Source organism: Rattus norvegicus, chromosome 7 (genome assembly GCF_021556685.1).
Source record: "Rattus norvegicus strain SHRSP/BbbUtx chromosome 7, alternate assembly SHRSP_T2T, whole genome shotgun sequence".
Taxonomy (NCBI): domain Eukaryota; kingdom Metazoa; phylum Chordata; class Mammalia; order Rodentia; family Muridae; genus Rattus; species Rattus norvegicus.
The window spans coordinates 8,925,869-8,943,716 of NC_141540.1; the positions used below are offsets into that span (position 1 = coordinate 8,925,869).

General features: G+C 35.1%; 1 protein-coding gene and 1 pseudogene across 1 annotated transcript; one reads left to right on the plus strand and one right to left on the minus strand.

Moving 5' to 3' along the window:
* Nucleotides 1–489: 489 nt before the first annotated feature.
* On the plus strand, nucleotides 490–1,428 carry Or6c69e (olfactory receptor family 6 subfamily C member 69E). Its single transcript, NM_001001381.1, has one exon. It carries the CDS (start codon nucleotides 490–492, stop codon nucleotides 1,426–1,428), a length of 939 nt encoding a protein of 312 aa, NP_001001381.1.
* A 789-nt stretch (nucleotides 1,429–2,217) lies between these two features.
* On the minus strand, nucleotides 2,218–5,633 carry LOC103692767 (40S ribosomal protein S8 pseudogene; annotated as a pseudogene).
* Nucleotides 5,634–17,848: the final 12,215 nt, after the last annotated feature.

Here is a 17,848-nt window from a genome sequence, read left to right on the forward strand (position 1 = left end):
TGTGTGTGTGTGTGTGTGTGTGTGTTTATGTGTAGGGGATCAAAAAGGAAGAGAAGGAAGAGCTGAAAATACACACTAATGCATTTCACGTGAATTTGAATTTTTATGCAAACTTTTAATATTTTATTCAAACAAAATTAACAAAACAAAATAACATCTCTATTTTAAGGTTCAAGCATGGAAACAAGTATTTCTCAGTTCCTTTAATTTCACCATGTGAATTCATATAAGAGATAAACAAATAATATCATAAGTTATCCAAAATTGGTATTGTAAATTAATAACTTTAATAATGCCTAGATACTATAAAACTATACAAACTATTTTTCCAGTATAACCATAGTTAGAGATGTTCCTGTGTCTGAAAATGGGCTTTTGCAATTTTTATGGTTCTTCAACATGACCTATCACTAGTACAGTTCTGTAGTAATAACCTCTTCCCCACCACCTCTCTCTTCCATTAGGCCATCTACCAGTCAGAAAATCACAATGAAGAACCACACAAGGGTGACATTTTTCATCATAGCAGATTTGACTGATGACCCACAGTGGAAAGCTGTGTTATTTATTTTCCTGCTTCTTACCTATCTGCTCAGCATCACTGGCAATCTGACCATCATCACACTCACCCTGGTGGATACTCACCTGAAGACACCCATGTATTTTTTCCTTCGGAATTTTTCCTTCTTAGAGATTTCCTACACTACTACATGCATACCCAAATTGCTTGTTATTATGGCAACTGGAGACAAAACCATTTCTTATGGTAGTTGTTTGACTCAAGTGTTTTTTGCTTTCCTATTTGGAGCATCAGAATTTTATTTATTGGCAGCCATGTCCTATGACAGATATGTGGCAATCTGCAAGCTCCTGCATTACATGACCATCATGAACAATAAAGTCTGTGTGCAACTGATCCTAAGTTGTTGGCTTGCTGGTTTTTTTGTCATCTTTCCACCACTCCTGTTAGGCTTGAATCTTGACTTCTGTGCTTCCAACATTGTTGATCATTTCTATTGTGACACCACTCCACTCCTGGAGCTTTCCTGCACAGACACGCAGTTCCTGGAGACAATGGGATTTGTCTCAGCTCTAGTGACACTCTTACTCACATTGGTAATGGTGATTATATCCTACACCTACATTGCCAGGACGATTCTAAAGGTCCCTTCAACCGGCCAGGGGGAGAAGGCTTTCTCTACATGCTCTTCTCACATGACTGTGATATCCCTCTCATATGGCAGTTGCATCTTCATGTATCTTAAACCATCAGTCAAGCAGAGAGTATCTATTTCCAAGGGAATTTCTGTGCTCAATACCTCAGTGGCTCCACTTCTGAATCCTTTTATCTATACCTTGAGGAATCAGCAAGTGAAAAATGCATTCATTAATACAGTGCACAGGATTGCATCTTTCTTAAGGAAATGACTTTTATATGAAAGAAATGAAGAAAGGAGGGTAAAATCATATTGGCAGAGTTTTGGAGAGGATTTTCCCATTTTTACTTTTGTTCTTCTTTTCACAAATTATTATTTCAAGCTACCTTTTCATTGAAAAATTTCAATGAAAGGAAGAATATTTTTATATTTTCTTAGAGATATTTAAATTACCCATGCTTTTAATAATATAGAGGGAGTTAAATATACATTTTCAATGTCTTTTCAATCTTCTAGGATCCAGGTTATAACTTGCAGCATGTTAAAATACTAGAATCACTTCACAGCATGCAGAAAGCAAGCAAAATTCAGTTTTAAGTTCTAGTTAAAATAAAAAAGGTCTTACATCAAATTATATTTGAACCAAATTATAATGCAAAATTCATTATATTTTCATATATTTATTACCATGAACAAGCAAGGTAAAATAATATTAACTTTGATTTTATCAGTTTTATATATATTTTATTTAAATTATGAAAATATTATTCCAGGTTTTTCTACTACTGTTGTTGCTCATGTATAGACAAAGGTCTGAGAAGTTGTCAAACATACAATGGAAAATAATCACTCATTTTCTTGCTTTTAATGTTTTTATTTCATTATTATGATTTTACTCATTCACTTTACAACTTGCTCACTGCACCCTCCTAGTCACCTTGTCATCACTTTTATAATCCCTCTCAATCCTTCTTTCTTTTCTCTTCTGAGCAGGTGGGGAAACTCTCAGTATTCCTTTACCCTGGCCCATCACTCATTTTCTTTATGGGTGAAGTTCCTTTTATATTTTGATTTTCAGCAGAAAGTACTCGAACTCCTTTCCTCCAAGCATATGGCCATCTGTTCTGCCACTCTGGCCTGTTCTTGAGACCGTACAGATGAGAAGCTTGTCCTGCTCGAACTGCTCCTCCAGAAGTCTGCTGATTTTGGCATTCTTTTTCCTTTTGACGTATTTCTTTTGATTTTTCTTTGATCATCTTTTGTTTGATTGATTGACTGATTGTTTGTTTAAAAATCTCTTTCCCCTTAGGAGTCAGCTTTGCTCCCTCATTGTGGCCCAGGGGCAGTGCTTAGTGGGACTGTTGGTATACTATACTGTCTATAAGCACAATGCAGTTCTTCACCAGGGTCTTGGTGCAGACAACATCATTATTGGATGCATTGTAGACAACATCAATGATCCTTGTTTTGCAGGTACAACACTCAAAGCCCTAGGAACATTTCCCCACATTCAACTTCAGGGTATGGTACTTCTTATTGCCTCCTCGAACTTGGACTATGTGTAGGCCGTGAGGGCCAATCTTAGGGTTGGCGGCAGGCCAAATTAGTCCATATTTCTCTTCTTGTGGTGGCGTTTTCTCTGCCTCAAAAGAGCAGATTTTATCTGTTTAAGAAGAAATATATTGCTGGGGATTTAGCTCAGTGGTAGAGCGCTTACCTAGGAAGCGCAAGGCCCTGGGTTCGGTCCCCAGCTCCGAAAAAAAGAACCAAAAAAAAAAAAAAAAAAAAGAAGAAATATATTAAGCATATTTGTATACCATGAGACAGCAATTAAGTGACTGTGAGTACATATTTATATATGTGTGTGATGTATGTATGCATGTATGCATGCATTTATGTGCATTTTTATTTTCCAAAAACTTCCAAATACTCTGTGTTTGATGTAAGATATACTTTATCCTATCTGGAAAGTATTTTTGGTGGTTTACTAAATACGAACTGTGGAGAGCCGCAATAACATTCGCCACCTCAAAATGGCGCTGGCTTCCACTGCGCCCCACGTGGAAAGCCGGGATAGCATTTGCCATTACAAGATGGCGCTGGCTTCCGCCGCACCAGCCCGACTTCCTTTCAGGAAGTTAACTGTGTGTGCATGTGCAAGAGTGTCTTCGTGCCAGGTCTTTGCCCACTCCGGGGCGTGCCTATGAGATCATGGGTAAGCGACCAATCAGGTGTGGATGTGCCGCGCTATGGTGTATATAAGCCGCACCCCGCTGGCGCCCCATGTCCCCTCTCTTTAAGATACAATAAACGTTTTGCTGCAGAAGGATTCTGGTGTCTGCGCGTGCATTCCTTGATGGCGAGACGATAGCGCGGGACAACGAACAATGCTTAGGCAGCCTAGTATGAGAATACATGTATGTAGCTAATGACATTTATGGAAGGCACAGTCTTACAGCAATCAATTTTTCATCTGACACTTAACAAACATCACTCTCTTCTTCAAGAAACCTTGAGGCTTAGACACCGCAGTTCTGGTATAGATTTATCTACTGGGACTGGGCACTAAAATTCCCAATTTTCATCTGCTATACTTTTCTTTAAATATTTCTGCATATCAAAATTCTATTCCCTTAAAAAAAGATCAAATATAATGATCTGTAAATGTATAGACAAGTATTCATAAGTCTGACCAACATGACTAACTAAACCTGACATGAATAAGGAAAATACCACTAGACATGCTAACAATGAGGTGAAAATGTTCATGTTTTCACCACTAAACAAAAAACCACAGCAACTAAGTAACATTTAGGTATGGAGAAATGATCTTCCATGACGAAAGTCACAGCAATTTGTTAGCCAATTCCAAATGATCAGCCATGAAAAATATTATATACTATATGCCTTAAGGAATACATGTATTAATGTGTATATGTATATTATATATTTATATATGAATATGTACATGATGTATATGAATATGATGTATATTTAAAGAATTAGAGGCCATAACTTAAAAAGAGCAAGGCAGGTATTTGGAAATGTATGGGGGGAGAAAAGAGAAAGTATAATTGATATGATTATATTATAGTTTCCAACAAAATTTAAATATAAAAGGATAATGATAACTGTACGTATTTATTAGTTTTATCCATTTTAAATAAAAAAAGAATTATAACACTCACCCCTTTCCCTTGTTCCCTCTAAATCCTCCCATTTCTTTTTTGACTTTCAAGTTTAGAGACTGTTTATTTTCTTCTTCTTCTTCTTCTTCTTCTTCTTCTTCTTCTTCTTCTTCTTCTTCTTCTTATTATTATTATTATTATTATTATTATTATCGTTATTACATATGTATTATGAGCATAATTATATAACTACCTGCATTGCTTATCAACTTTATGTAATAGACATATCTTTAATGTACCTTAACAGAATGGCACACATATCAATATCCCAGTATGCTGATTTACATCCCATCAGTGATACCAAGGCATTTTAAGATTTTAATCTTTTTACAAGATTTTTCTGTTATACGTCAAAGGCTTTTGGAGACTCAAAATTAAATTTCTGTATCCTAATAAGAATCTTTTAACAATGAATAATAAGCTGTATTTTTACATATGTTATATTTTTATCTTTTTTATAAGTATATTTAACTTCTCAACATAGTATTTTAACCAATGCTTTAAATCTTTGGATCTTTTTTGGGCTTTAAAATATTTTTAATTTTAGAAAATGGTAAAATGACTTATCATTTTAAAACTGGGAACTTTAATGCAAACCTAACTCTATAGAAAAAGCAGAGATCTATGATTGTATTTAGAGGGTATTTAGATAAATAGTTAACATGTAAATTCCACTTTACGCTTACCTTGGATTCCTTAGTAAGTTTTATATTACATTATAAACTGTCCTAATTTTAATTTTAAGAATCTACTGGCAATTTAAGCCCATCAGCTTTATTTTTCTGTATTAGGTTTAAATCACATGATAATGAGAGTTAAGATTGTAGATAACAATTAACTAATGATAAAAGAGGCCATGACTTTAAAAAAGCAAGGATGGGTATATAGAAGAGTTTGGATGGAGAAAGGGAATGGAGAAGTGATTTTATTATATTATAATATTTAAACGAAAATAAATCATACTTTTAAAAATTCCAAAATCCTATCCAAACTTTTTTGTTGATATCAATAAGTAAGTATCCAAGGAGTGGTGCTGCTCAAAGAGATAGAGAGAGCAAACACTAGATTCAGCTGTTTGGTAGACATTTGAGAGAAAAGGAAAACACAGGTCATTGTTACTTGAATACACACATATGTCAAGCTTCTACCAAGTAAACAAATGTGGGGGCTTCTGGCAGATTGGTATCTTGTCACTTCTGAAACTGATTTCTATGGCCCAGACTGATTGGTACTTGGTTCATAGTACTAAAGTCTTACTTATGGTGCTGATGTGTTCATCCCATGCCATCAAAAAGAGTCTGCATGAGCTTCCCAAGTCTGGCTTCTGTGGGATCCCTCCTGTGACATAAGTCTGGTGTCAAGAAATGTTCAGGCATTGATAGGACCTGCTCCCTGGCCTGATTTGCTACCTCATTCTTGGAATAAGAGTCATGAACTTTTACATATGCTAATAAGAAATCTGAAGTTAACCTGGGCTACTTATGAAGACCACTTCTGTAAATAATATATATATATATATATATGATTAAAAAGTCATATGATCCTTTTTTTATAATTTTGTCATTTCTTTTAAAAATTATTTAATTTCTTCTTAAAGTCCAGATTTTATCCTCCTCTTGACCCACCCTCTGCCTTTTCCACATCCCATAACTCCTTTCCCCAGCCCGTTTCTCCACAAGGATTTTTCCACTCTGCTGACCCTCACCCCAGCCTCTTGCGGGTTTAGGTACATCTCCTCTGACATAGTGCAGACCCTGCATCCTCTGCTGTATATGAGTTTGGGGGCCTCATATCTTTCCAGCATAAATGTTTGATTTGTACATATCTCAATGGAAATGTAGCCTCAGTATTTTTACTATCTTAAACAATAATTTTATAATAGATTAAATTTTTATCACATTTAAGGCTGTGTGTGTGCATGTGCATGTGTGTGTGTGTGTGTGTGTGTCTGTGTGTGTGTGTGTCTGTGTGTGTCTGTGTATGATGTAAATTTCTCCTTTCTTTTGAGACTCAGTTTTGTCATGCGATGTTTTTCTGGAAGCTGTCTTATGAAAGGATGTTTTGCTGAAGCAGGCATGTAGTAGGATAATTTTGTTGAAAATAGACATGAGATGTTTTTCTAGAAGCTGCCTAAAGACAGCATGTGTTGTTTTTCTAGAGCAGATGCGTGAGAAGAGACTTGATGTTTGGAAAGGTATAAGTTAACCCAAGAGACAGCAGATAATGTGCTGGCATTGCTCAGCCTTGTCATTCTTCACTGGACTTTATTGGGCTTTGCTGATGCTAGTGTTACCTGATGATCCTGTGGCATTGGTGCCCTTTGTCTTCTTCACTGATCATAGCTTATTGTTAACTCTTAAAGAAAATGGAAATTAAAAATTTTCTTGACATACTGGTGGTCTCTGGCTACTTCCAAAGAGTCCTGACAACTGGAAGAAACTTGCAGTTTCTTCTGGACAAACTGCCCCTAAACTATTGGAAATGAACTTAGCAAACTAAACTCTCTTCTCTCCCTCTCTACTTTTGTGTATCCTTCCCTGTATGTTCTCATGAAAGTTGGACCTCTCGTATTTCTGACTCATTCTGTCAAATTTTTCTCTGATTTGTCATATTCTCTGTCCTTCATTAGACTTAATTGTTTGAGATAAAGTTGTATACTAAAGACAAATCTGTATTCCAGTCAGAAGGATTAAAGCAAGTGTACAACCAGCAGGGTCACACAGACCTTTGTATGTGATTATTTGCCAGGGTAGCCATGTGTTTGGTTTAAGATTACTCTACATCCTCATTCACTGAGCCAACTAATGGAATGCCAAACTATCCTTTTAAAGTTATCTCCTGCTAACATCAACACATTTTCATAGTTTGGGTTTTACTGCTGTCAACAGGCACTATGACAAAAGTAATTCTTAGATATTTAGAGGTCTACATCTTCACCTAAGGGCAGCAAAGAGAAGATTGACTTCCAAAGCAGTTAGGATGAGGGTATTAAAGCCCAAAACAACAGTGACCCACCTACTCCAACAAGGCCACAACTCCAAATATTGCCACTCCTTGGACTATGCATACTCACCACACTTGTGTTTAGTCAGTTAAAAAGTCAATTAAAAAATAAAAATCTAAAATCTTCTTTAAAAGTAGCAATTTTATTTTAAATTTTGTCTGGATATATAAACTTATATATTCATAACTTTTCTGTACATAACTTAATGGAAATTTATGTACACATATTTTTATTATATATATACATATATATATTCATATACATGTATATATATATATATATATATAATTTCTTACCATTTTTTTCTGTATAACATATACAGAAAGTCATTGGCTTCCCCTGTTCATCCACATACATTTCCTAGCCCCATTCCCCTTCAGTTCTGCCTCTGAAATTATGCTTTCCCTCTTTTCCTACTCTTACTATCTCCCTTCCCTGGGGCCTGAAATCTCTCTAGGATTAGGTGCATCTTCTCCCATTGAGGACACACTATGCAGTCCTCTGTTATATATGTGCCAGAGACCTTGGACCAGCTCATGGGCTCTGACTGATTGGTGGTTCAGTCTCTGGGATCTCCCAGGAGTCTGGGTTATTTGATATTCTTGCTTTTCCTGTTGGTCATCCTCCCCTTCAGGTCCTTCAATTCCTCCACAGGGGTCCCCAACTTCAGTCCCATAAACTAAATAGTTGTTATTTACACCATTAATGAATTAAAAAGAATTGATGAATTTGAAACAGAATAAAGCAGGGGTATGGGGGGGGATTAGAGGGATTTAACAAGGAAAGTGAAACTATGCAATTATAATCTAAAAAATAATCTTAAAAGAGCTTGTTTTAAATTATAAAGTTTGAATTTCCCTGGACTTGGGCCAGTATACTATTATTGTTCCAACCATAAATCTATGTAATAGTTTAAATGTATTGTTAAATTTGTATACCAGGTATCATTTCTTACCCTTTTTTCTGTATAATAAATTAGTCCTTGCACATCTATGTTTGTTGTATATGCACAAGATTAGAGTCCTGATCTATCACTTTTTATCTTGTTATTTTAGAGAAGCTTTCTTAACTGAACTAAAGCCAGAGAAGTCTTCAGTAAGACACAGAAGCTTCCTGTGTCCATTCCCCTATACGTTGGGATAGTAGCCACATGTGGTGACACACAAAGTTTTAGATAGCTACTGGGAACTTAAACTTATGGTTAAGAATATTCAAGAAGAAGGATGACCAAAGTGCAAATGCTATGGTCCTTCTTAGAAGAGGTAACAAAAATATTCATAGGAGGAGATATGGAGACAAAGTTTGGAGCAGAGACTGAAGGAATGGCCATTTAGTGCCTACCCCAACTGGGGATCCAGCCCATGAACATATAGCCACCAAACGCAGACAATATTGCTGATACCAAGAAGTGCATGCTGACAGGAGCCTGATATCGCTGTTTCCTGAGAGACTCTGCCAGAGCATGACAAATACAGAGGAGGATGTTTGCAGCCAATCAATGATTTGAGAATGGGCTCCCCATTGGAGGAGTTAGAAAGAGTATTATAGATGTTGAAAGAATTTGCAACCCCATAAGAACAACAATACTTACCAAACAGAACTCTCAGGAACTAAAACACCATCCAAAAGTACACATGGACAGACTTATGGCTACAGCAGCATATGTGGCGGAGGATGGACTTTTTGGGTACCAATGGGAGGAGAAGCCATTGATTCTGCCAAGGTTTGATGACCCTGTGAAGCAAAATATCAGGGCAGGGATACATTAAGAGATGGGTTGTTGGGGAGGGCAAACACCGTCATAGAAGAAGAGGGATGGGTGATTGGATAGGGAGATTATGGATATCATGAAAGGGGATAACATTTGAAATGTAAATAAAAAAATACCCAATTAAAAATTATTACAAGTATTGTACATCAAGAACTCTTACTTAAAGAACTATTTCCCTAGTCTCTCTTAGCAATTATTTATGATTAGATATTATTAAACATCTTCTATGTGCCTGTATTTTATTCACTAATCATCAATTTGACCACTTGCTGTATTATAGTTCTTCAATAATTCATTTTAAGATATATCTTATATCAGAGGTCTCCTTGTAACATTTCTCCATAATTTCTAGATTCTTCCATGACTATATACAATTTCTCTATATTATCAAAATCAAAAATATTTATAATTATACTAATTTTCCTAATAGAATGACTAATGAAAGTGAATAAAAAAGGGCTAAAGCAGTAATAAATATCGTATAGACACTATAACAATTAATAACTGAATAAAGTTTGCCTTTAGGTGTCGATAGATCACTAATGAAATTATCCCAAACTTAAAGCTAGCAAGAGTACACAGTAAAGAGGTCTGGTCTTACAATATGCTTTGGTGTAATCTGAATGAAAATATGAATTATGAAATATATTCAAATATTCATACCAAAGTCACATTTTGTGCAGTTTCAGTTGACTCAATAATACAGAATAGTATAGCTTTTCCAAAAAAGTATAGGAGAAATATTTCTATTGGATATTTGGATGCCGTTGTCTTAGAGGTAAAGTCATACACTGGAACACAAACATAAACCCTTAAAGTAATTATTGCTCAGACGGGATTAATTTGGTATCAATTCCAAAATAATGATTGTCATAGAATATCATATTATTACATGCTTGCTACATGCTAACATAAAGATGTCCTTGCTTGATGGGTTGTCCTATATTTTTTGATACAACTTCTTATTGAACTTGAAGCTCTTTGTTTTTGCTTGGCTGGTACACCAGTGCATGAGATTAATGTATCAGCATCCCTTGGTTACAGATACATGGTATTCAGCTCTTACATAGATTTGGGGGATGCAAATTAATGTTCTTGTGCCTGCATAGTTAGGACATTAACGTAGTAATATAGTACCCACTGGACCACTCCCTAGTCACCAAAGATGTTTTAATGTAGGGTATCACATCACTATACTTGTAAATGTGAATGATTATGAAACGCTAGAGTATAATTGTCCTTGGTGGCCTGGTAATCACTATATAACCTAGAATTTACTGATAGCTGTGACAGTATTCCTGCCTCAGCTTTTTTTGTTTTTTGTTTGTTTGTTTTTTTGTATTTTTGATTTTGCTTATTCTTTTTTCTCATTTTTATTGGTTATTATATTTATTTGCATTTCAAATGTTATGCCCCTTACCAGTTTCCCCTCTACAAGCCCCCTCTACTCTTCACCACCTCTCTCACTTTGGTGGGATCTTATTTCTTCTTGTGATCTGTGAGTTGTATTGTGGGTAGTCCAAACTTATTTTTGGGTAAAATCCAATCATCAGTGAGTACATAAAATGTCTGTACTTACATGACTGGGTTACCACATTCAGGATGATTTTTTCAAATTCTGTGCTTTGGCCTGTGAATTTCATGAAATTATTGTTTTAATAGCTGACAGGTACTCTGTAGTGTAAATATACTTCAATTTTTGTACCCATTCCACTGTTGGGGAACATCTAGGTTGTTGCAAGATTCTGACTATTATAAATAAGGTTATGAACATAGTGGAGCATGTGTCTGCATTATATGTTGGATCATCTTTTGGGTATATGCCCAGGATTAATATAGCTGGGTCCTCAGGTAGAATTATTTCAAATTTTCTGAAGAACTGCAAGACTGATTACCAGAATGGTTAAGCCAGCTTACAATCTGATCACCAATGAGAGAGTGTTACTCTTTCTTCACATCCTTGCCAGCATCTTCTGTCACCTGAGGTTTGGTCTTAGCCTTTCTGACTATTGTGAGGTGAAATCTCATGGTTCTTTAAATTGCATTTCTCTGCTGTCTAAGGATGTTATACATTTCTTAAAGTGCTATTCAGCCACTTGAGATTCATATCTTTAGCTCCGTACACAAGTTTTAACAGGGCCATGTGGTACTCCGGAATCTAACTTCTCAGACTGATTCTCCTTTGAGTAGAGGAACACTACTGATTTGTTTGAGTTAATTTTATACCCAGCCACTTTGCTGAAGTTGTTTATCAGGTTTAGTAGTTCTCTAGTGGAACTTTTGAGGTCACTTAACTATATTATCTTATCATCTGCAAATAGTGATATTTTGACTTCTTCCTTTCCAATTTGTACCCCTTTGACCTCCTTTTGTTGTCCGATTGTTCTGTCTAGTTCTTCAAGAATTACACTGAATAAGTAGGGAGAAAGTGGGCAGCCTTGTTTAATCCCTGAATTTAGTGGGATTGCTTCAGGTTTTTCTCCATTTAGTGTAATGTTAGCTACTGGTTTGCTTTATATGACTTTTACTGTGTTTAGGAATGGGCCTTGAATTTGTGTTCTTTCCAGGACTTTTTTCATGAAGTGTTGTTGTAAAATTATAAAAAAAAATGTAACAGTACAGAACCTCAGTGCCCCAAGATATCTGCTAGATTTTTTAATTCCCAGTACACAAAGTTTCGCACCACTTTGCTCCATCCCATATCACAATGTTGAAGGCCTCTCTCTGAGCCTTGCAGCAATCTCTCTACGTATCTAGTTCCCAAGGCAGGTTTCCATGCCAAAAACACATGTCTCAGTTCCATAGTGGCCCAGCATATCTAGCCACTGCACACTTACTTACACTCAAACTGTCACATAAAAGAACACACAACACGATAACCTTTGACCCAATTGATAAGATATAATTGGCACCTAAAGATAAAAAACCCATCTCTTAAGAACATTAATAACAAACTGTAAATCTGTAATAAAGAGTGAAATATTAATATCAGCTTCCATTTTCTCTTCACCATGACTACCTTCTCTGTCCCTCCTGTCTCTTCTCTTTCTGTCTCAGTCTCCTCTCCTTCCTTCAAACTTCTCTCCCACCCATCCTACCTTCTAGTCCAATGACAGGCCCTGTTCTTTCCTGTATATGCCCTCACCTGTGTTTTACAAATTAAATGGGGGAAGCTTCTGATGTAGTCATCTGAGTCCTAGGCAGCTGTCCTTGGGGCAGTGGAATTAGCATCAAAATACAGATAACTCCAGGGCAAACCACGAAATGAAAGGGGGGTTGAAATTTGTCAAATGCTTTCTCAACATCTAATGAAATGATCATATGTTTTTTTATCTTTGTGTTTATTTGTATAGTGGATAATGTTGATGGTTTTCCATATATTGAACCATCCCTGAATATCTGGAATGAAGCCTATTTGCTCAGCTGGATGATTGTTTTGATTTGCTTTTGGATTCAGTTTGCAAGAATTTTAATGAGTATTTTTGGGTCGATATTCATAAGGGAAATTGGTCTGAAATTCTCTTTTGTTGGGTCTTTGTGTGGTCTAGGAATAAGAGTAATTAGAAGGAATTTGGTAGAGCTCTGTCTGTTTCAATTTTGTAAAATAGTTTGAAAAGTATTGGTATGAGGACTTCTAGGAAGGTCTGATAGAATTATGTCTGTCAGAACCTGTCTGGTTCTGAGCTTTTTTTTTTTGGGGGGGGGAGACTTTTAATGACTGCTTCTATTTCTTTAGGAGTTATGGGGTTGACTAAATGGTTTATCTGTCCCTGATTTAACTTTGGTACCTTGTATGTGTCTAGAAAATTGTACATTTCCTCCACATTTTCTTGTTTTATTGAATATAGACTTTTGTAGTACAATCTTATGATTTTTTTTTAATTTCCTCAGATTTTGTTGCTATGTATCCCTTTTCATTTCTGATTTTGTTAATTTTGACACATTCTCTGTGCCCTCTGCTTAGTCTGGCTAAGAGATTAACTATTTTGTTTATTTTTTCAAAGAACCAGCTTTAGGTTCTGTTGATTCTTTGTATAGTCCTTTTGTTTCTATGTGGTTGATTTCAGCACTGAGTTTGATTATTTCCTGCCTTCTACTCCTCTTGGATTTATTTGCTACTTTTTATTATAAAGCTTTTAGTTGTGTTGTCAAGTTGCTGATGTACCCTGTCATCTATTTCTTTCTGCCAGCTGTCAGACCTATGAGTTTTCCTCTTAGCACAGCTTCATTGTGTCCCATAGGTTGGGGTATGTTGTACCTTCATTTTCATTAAATTCTAAGACATCTTGAATGTCTGTTTATTTCTTCCTTTACGAAGTTACCATTGAGTAGAGCATTGTTACACTTCCATGTGTATGTAGACGTTCTTTTCTTATTGTTCTTTTTGAAGACAAACCTTAGCACATGGTGATCTGATAGGATGCATGGGATTATTTCTATCTTTCTTTATCTGTTGAGGCCTGTTTTGTGCCCAATTATATTGTCAATTTTGGAGAAAGTACCATGAGGTGGTAAGAAGGTATATCCTATTGTTTTAAGATGGAGTGGTTTATAAATATCTGTCAAGTCCATTTGGTTCAAAACTATTGCTATTCTTTCTATGTTTTTGTTTAATTTCTGTTTCCATGATCTTCCCTTTGATTATAGTAGGGTGTTGAAGTCTCCTACTATTATTGTGTGAGGTGCAGTGTGTGCTTTGAGCTTTAGTAAGTTTTTTTTTTTGTTTTTTTTTTGTTTTTTTTTTTTTTATGTATGTATGTGCCCTTGTATTTAGAGCATAGATATTTAGGATTTAGAGTTCATCTTGGTGGATTTTTCCGTTAATGAATCTGAATATGTATCCTTCTTTTCTTTTTTGATGACTTTTGTTTGAAAGTCGATTTTAATCAATATTAGAATGGCTACACCAGCTTGTTTCTTCAGACCATTTGATACTAAAATGGTTTTCCAGCCTTTTCCTCTGAAGTAGTGTCTGTCTTTGTCTCTGAGGTGTGTTTCCTGTAGGCAGCAAAATGCAGGGTCCTCTTTATATGTCCATTCTGTTAATCTGTGTCTTTTTATTTGTGAATTGATTTCATTAATATTGAGAGATATTAAGGACTAGTGATTGCTGCTTCCTCTTATTTTCATAATTAGAAGTGGGATTATGTTTTTGTGCTTCTCTTCTTTTGGTTTTCTTGCAAGGAGATTACTTTCTTGTTTTTTCTAAGGTGTAGTTTACCTCCTTGTGTTGGGCTTTGCCATTTATTATCCTTTGTAGGGCTGGATTTGGAGAAAGATACTGTGTAAATTTGGTTTTGTCATGGAATATCTTGGTTTCTCCCTCAATTATAATTGTTAGTCTTGATGGATATAATAGCCTGGATTGACATTTTTGTTCCCTTAGGGTCTGTGTGATATCTGTCCAGAATCTTCTGGATTTCATAGTCTCTGGTGAGAAATCTTGTTTAATTTAGGTCTGCCTTCATATATTACTTGGCATTTTCCCCTTACTGCTTTTAATATTCTTTATTTGTTTTGTGCATTTGGTGTTTTGACTATTATATGATGGGAGAAATTTCTTTTCTGGTCCAATCTATTTGGAGTTCTGTAGGCTTCTAGTATGTTTATGGACATCTCTTTCTTTAGGTTAGGGCAGTTTCTTCTATGATTTTGTTTAAGATATTTACTAGCCTTTTAAAGTGGGAATCTTCACTCTCTTCTATAGCTATTATTCTTCGGTTTGATCTTCTCATTGTGTTGTGCATTTCCTGGATGTTTTGGGCTAGGAGCTTTTTCTGTTTTACATTATCTTTGACAGTTTTGTCTACGTTTTCTAAGGTATCTTCTGCTCCTGAGACTCTCTCTTCTACCTCTTGTATTCTGTTTTTGATTCTCACATTTATGTCTCCTGATCTCTTCCCTAGGTTTTCTATCTCCAGGGTTGTCTCCCTTTGGGCTTTCTTTATTATTTCTATTTCCATTTTTACTCCTGGATTGTTTTGTTCATTTCCTTCTCCTGTTTAGTTGTTTTTTTCCAGTTGTTCTTTAAGGGATTTTTGTGTTTCCTCTTTAAAGGCTTCTACTTGCTTACATGTGTTGTTCTGTATTTCCTTAAGGGAGTCGTTTATGACCTTCTTAAAGTCCTCCATCATCATGATAAAATGATTTTAAATCTAGATCTTGTTTACCCTGTGTATTTGAATATCCAATGTTTGGTTTGGTAGAAAATCTGTCTCCGATGATGCCAAGTAGTCTTATTTTCTTTTGTTTTGATTCCTGCACCTGTTTTCCTCATTTCTTTCAGCCAGTTATGGAAACAGAGTGTTCTGCTCTCAGGTATGTAGTCACTCCTGGCAGCTGACTTTCAGTTCTCTATGAGGGCAGCAACTGGAACCAAACTTATGGGATACAATAACAAATAGTGATAAATGAAAAATGCATGGCACTCAGTGCATCCACAAAGAAAGTGGAGAGAGTGTACAGTAGCAGCCTGACAACATACCTCAAAGCTCTAGAACATATAGATGCAAGGACACAAAGAGGAGTAAACAGCAGGAAATAGTGAAACTCAGAGCTCAAATCAACCAAGTAGAAACAAACCAACTTAACTACAGAAAGAATCAAGAAACCAGGACCTGGTACTTTGAAAAAATCAACAAGATAAATAAACACTTAGACAGCCTAATCAGAGGGCCCAGAGATAGTATGCAAATTAACAAAATCAGAAATGAAAATGGAAATACAACAACAGAAACCGAATAAATTAAAAAAATTATCAGATCCTACTACAAAAACCAATACTCAACAAAACTGGAAATCCAGATAAAATGAATCATTTTCTAGACAGATACCAAGTACCAAAATTAAATCAGGATCTGCTAAAACATCTAAACTGTCCCATAGTCCCTAAGGAAATAGAAGAAGTCATTAAAAGTCTCACAACCAAATAATTTCCAGGACCAGATGGTTTTAGTGCAGACTTCTATCAGACATTCAAAGAAGGCCTAATACCAATACTTCTCAGTGTATTCCATAAAATAGAAACACTACCTAATACATTCTATGCAGCTACAGTTACACTAATGCCCAAACCACACAAAGACCCAACAAAGAAAGAGAACTTCCGAACAATTTTACTCATGAACATTGATGCAAAAATATTCAATAAAATTTTTGCAAACTAAAACCAAGGACACATCATAATGATCATTCACCATGATAAAGTAGGCTCCATCCCCGAGGCACAGGGATTGTTCAATATATGGGAACCCATCAACATAATCCACTGCCTCAGGTTCATAGTTAGAGCTTTTACTGGTAAGATAAAGTCTCACTGTGTAGATAACATGAATTGAATTTGCCATCTTCCTAACTCAGCTCCCTCCAACATCACAGCATCCAGCTACTGAATTATTTTAACTCACTGATAAATAAGATGTTTTGAAAATTGTTTTGCATGTTTTTAATTTTTTTCTTTCTTTTCATTTGGAGCACTTTCCATTTAGATTTCCTATACATATACTATTTGGCTGTTTAAATAACTAGGAAATGGTATTAGCTAATTTCCAGGAGATTTCAGCTACCACTATTTTAATGAAAATGTAAGATTAAATTGGTTGGACATGTATGTATTATCTCAGATCTCTGATATTTTAAACAGTGACATAATAGGAAATGTTGTCTAAGGCAAAATCTAAGATGTTCAGAGGTGTGGTTGAAAATAAATGTCACTTTATTTTTAAAAATTCACATTTTAGTAATCTGCTTTTAATTAACATGAAAAATTAATTGATGTTAATTTTCTTTTCCAGAAGAATAAGTATTATTTCAAGGAGCATAATTTCCTTTAATTATAATTCTTGCTATAGTCATGAAGAGTGGATTGAACATGTTCTCTTAATGTTAAGTGAAATGGTATTATTTTTTGTAAAAAGAAAGCACCTAGGAATAAATTAATATATCATAACATATATAAGAAAATATAAAATAAAAAGACAACATAAAGCTCAGCATTGAGATGATTAGAGATACTAAGGTGAGGTAAAAGGAGGCAGTGGTAAGTGAATGTGATGAACATATATTGCATATTTTCATGAAATTATCAGTGAATTAAGGCATATTATTTTAAACATTTAAGAATAATTATATAAGCAATGAAACATACTCAAAATGACCCAGTTATGAATCTACGATTTGATATTTTTATCTTATAAAACACTAATAATTCCTCACTTACATTACACATCATAAAATAAAATTTATGATGTCTAATTCATGTAATTGCTCTTGAATTTCTAGTATTTGAATCAGACATCATACTGGAGAATTTTGGAGAAAATTGTAGCCCTCCTGTTGGCTAATTAGTGCAAAGCTAGGCATATCAGAAGTCTTTAAACATGAAAATTTAGAAGTTACTTTTTCCAAAAGCATCAGATATACAGGTTTTAATATATTATTAAAACAGAATATATTTCCTTTAGAAATATTGCTTGTGATCAGTGAATTTTTGAGCAAGCAGAGCATCGATAATTTTTAATTATTATTCTATTATCAAATTCAGCTTTTTTTTAAAATAAATAACTTCTTCTTAGGTTTGAAAGTATTGGAATACCCTCATTTAATTACAGAAATGCTAAATTATTTTGCTGAGGAATAAGATGGATATATTAGCACAAAGAAAAGTACTGCCTTTTCTTCCTAGAGTGGCTGAATTTGCAAGTCTGCATGGAGACACAGTTGCAGGTCT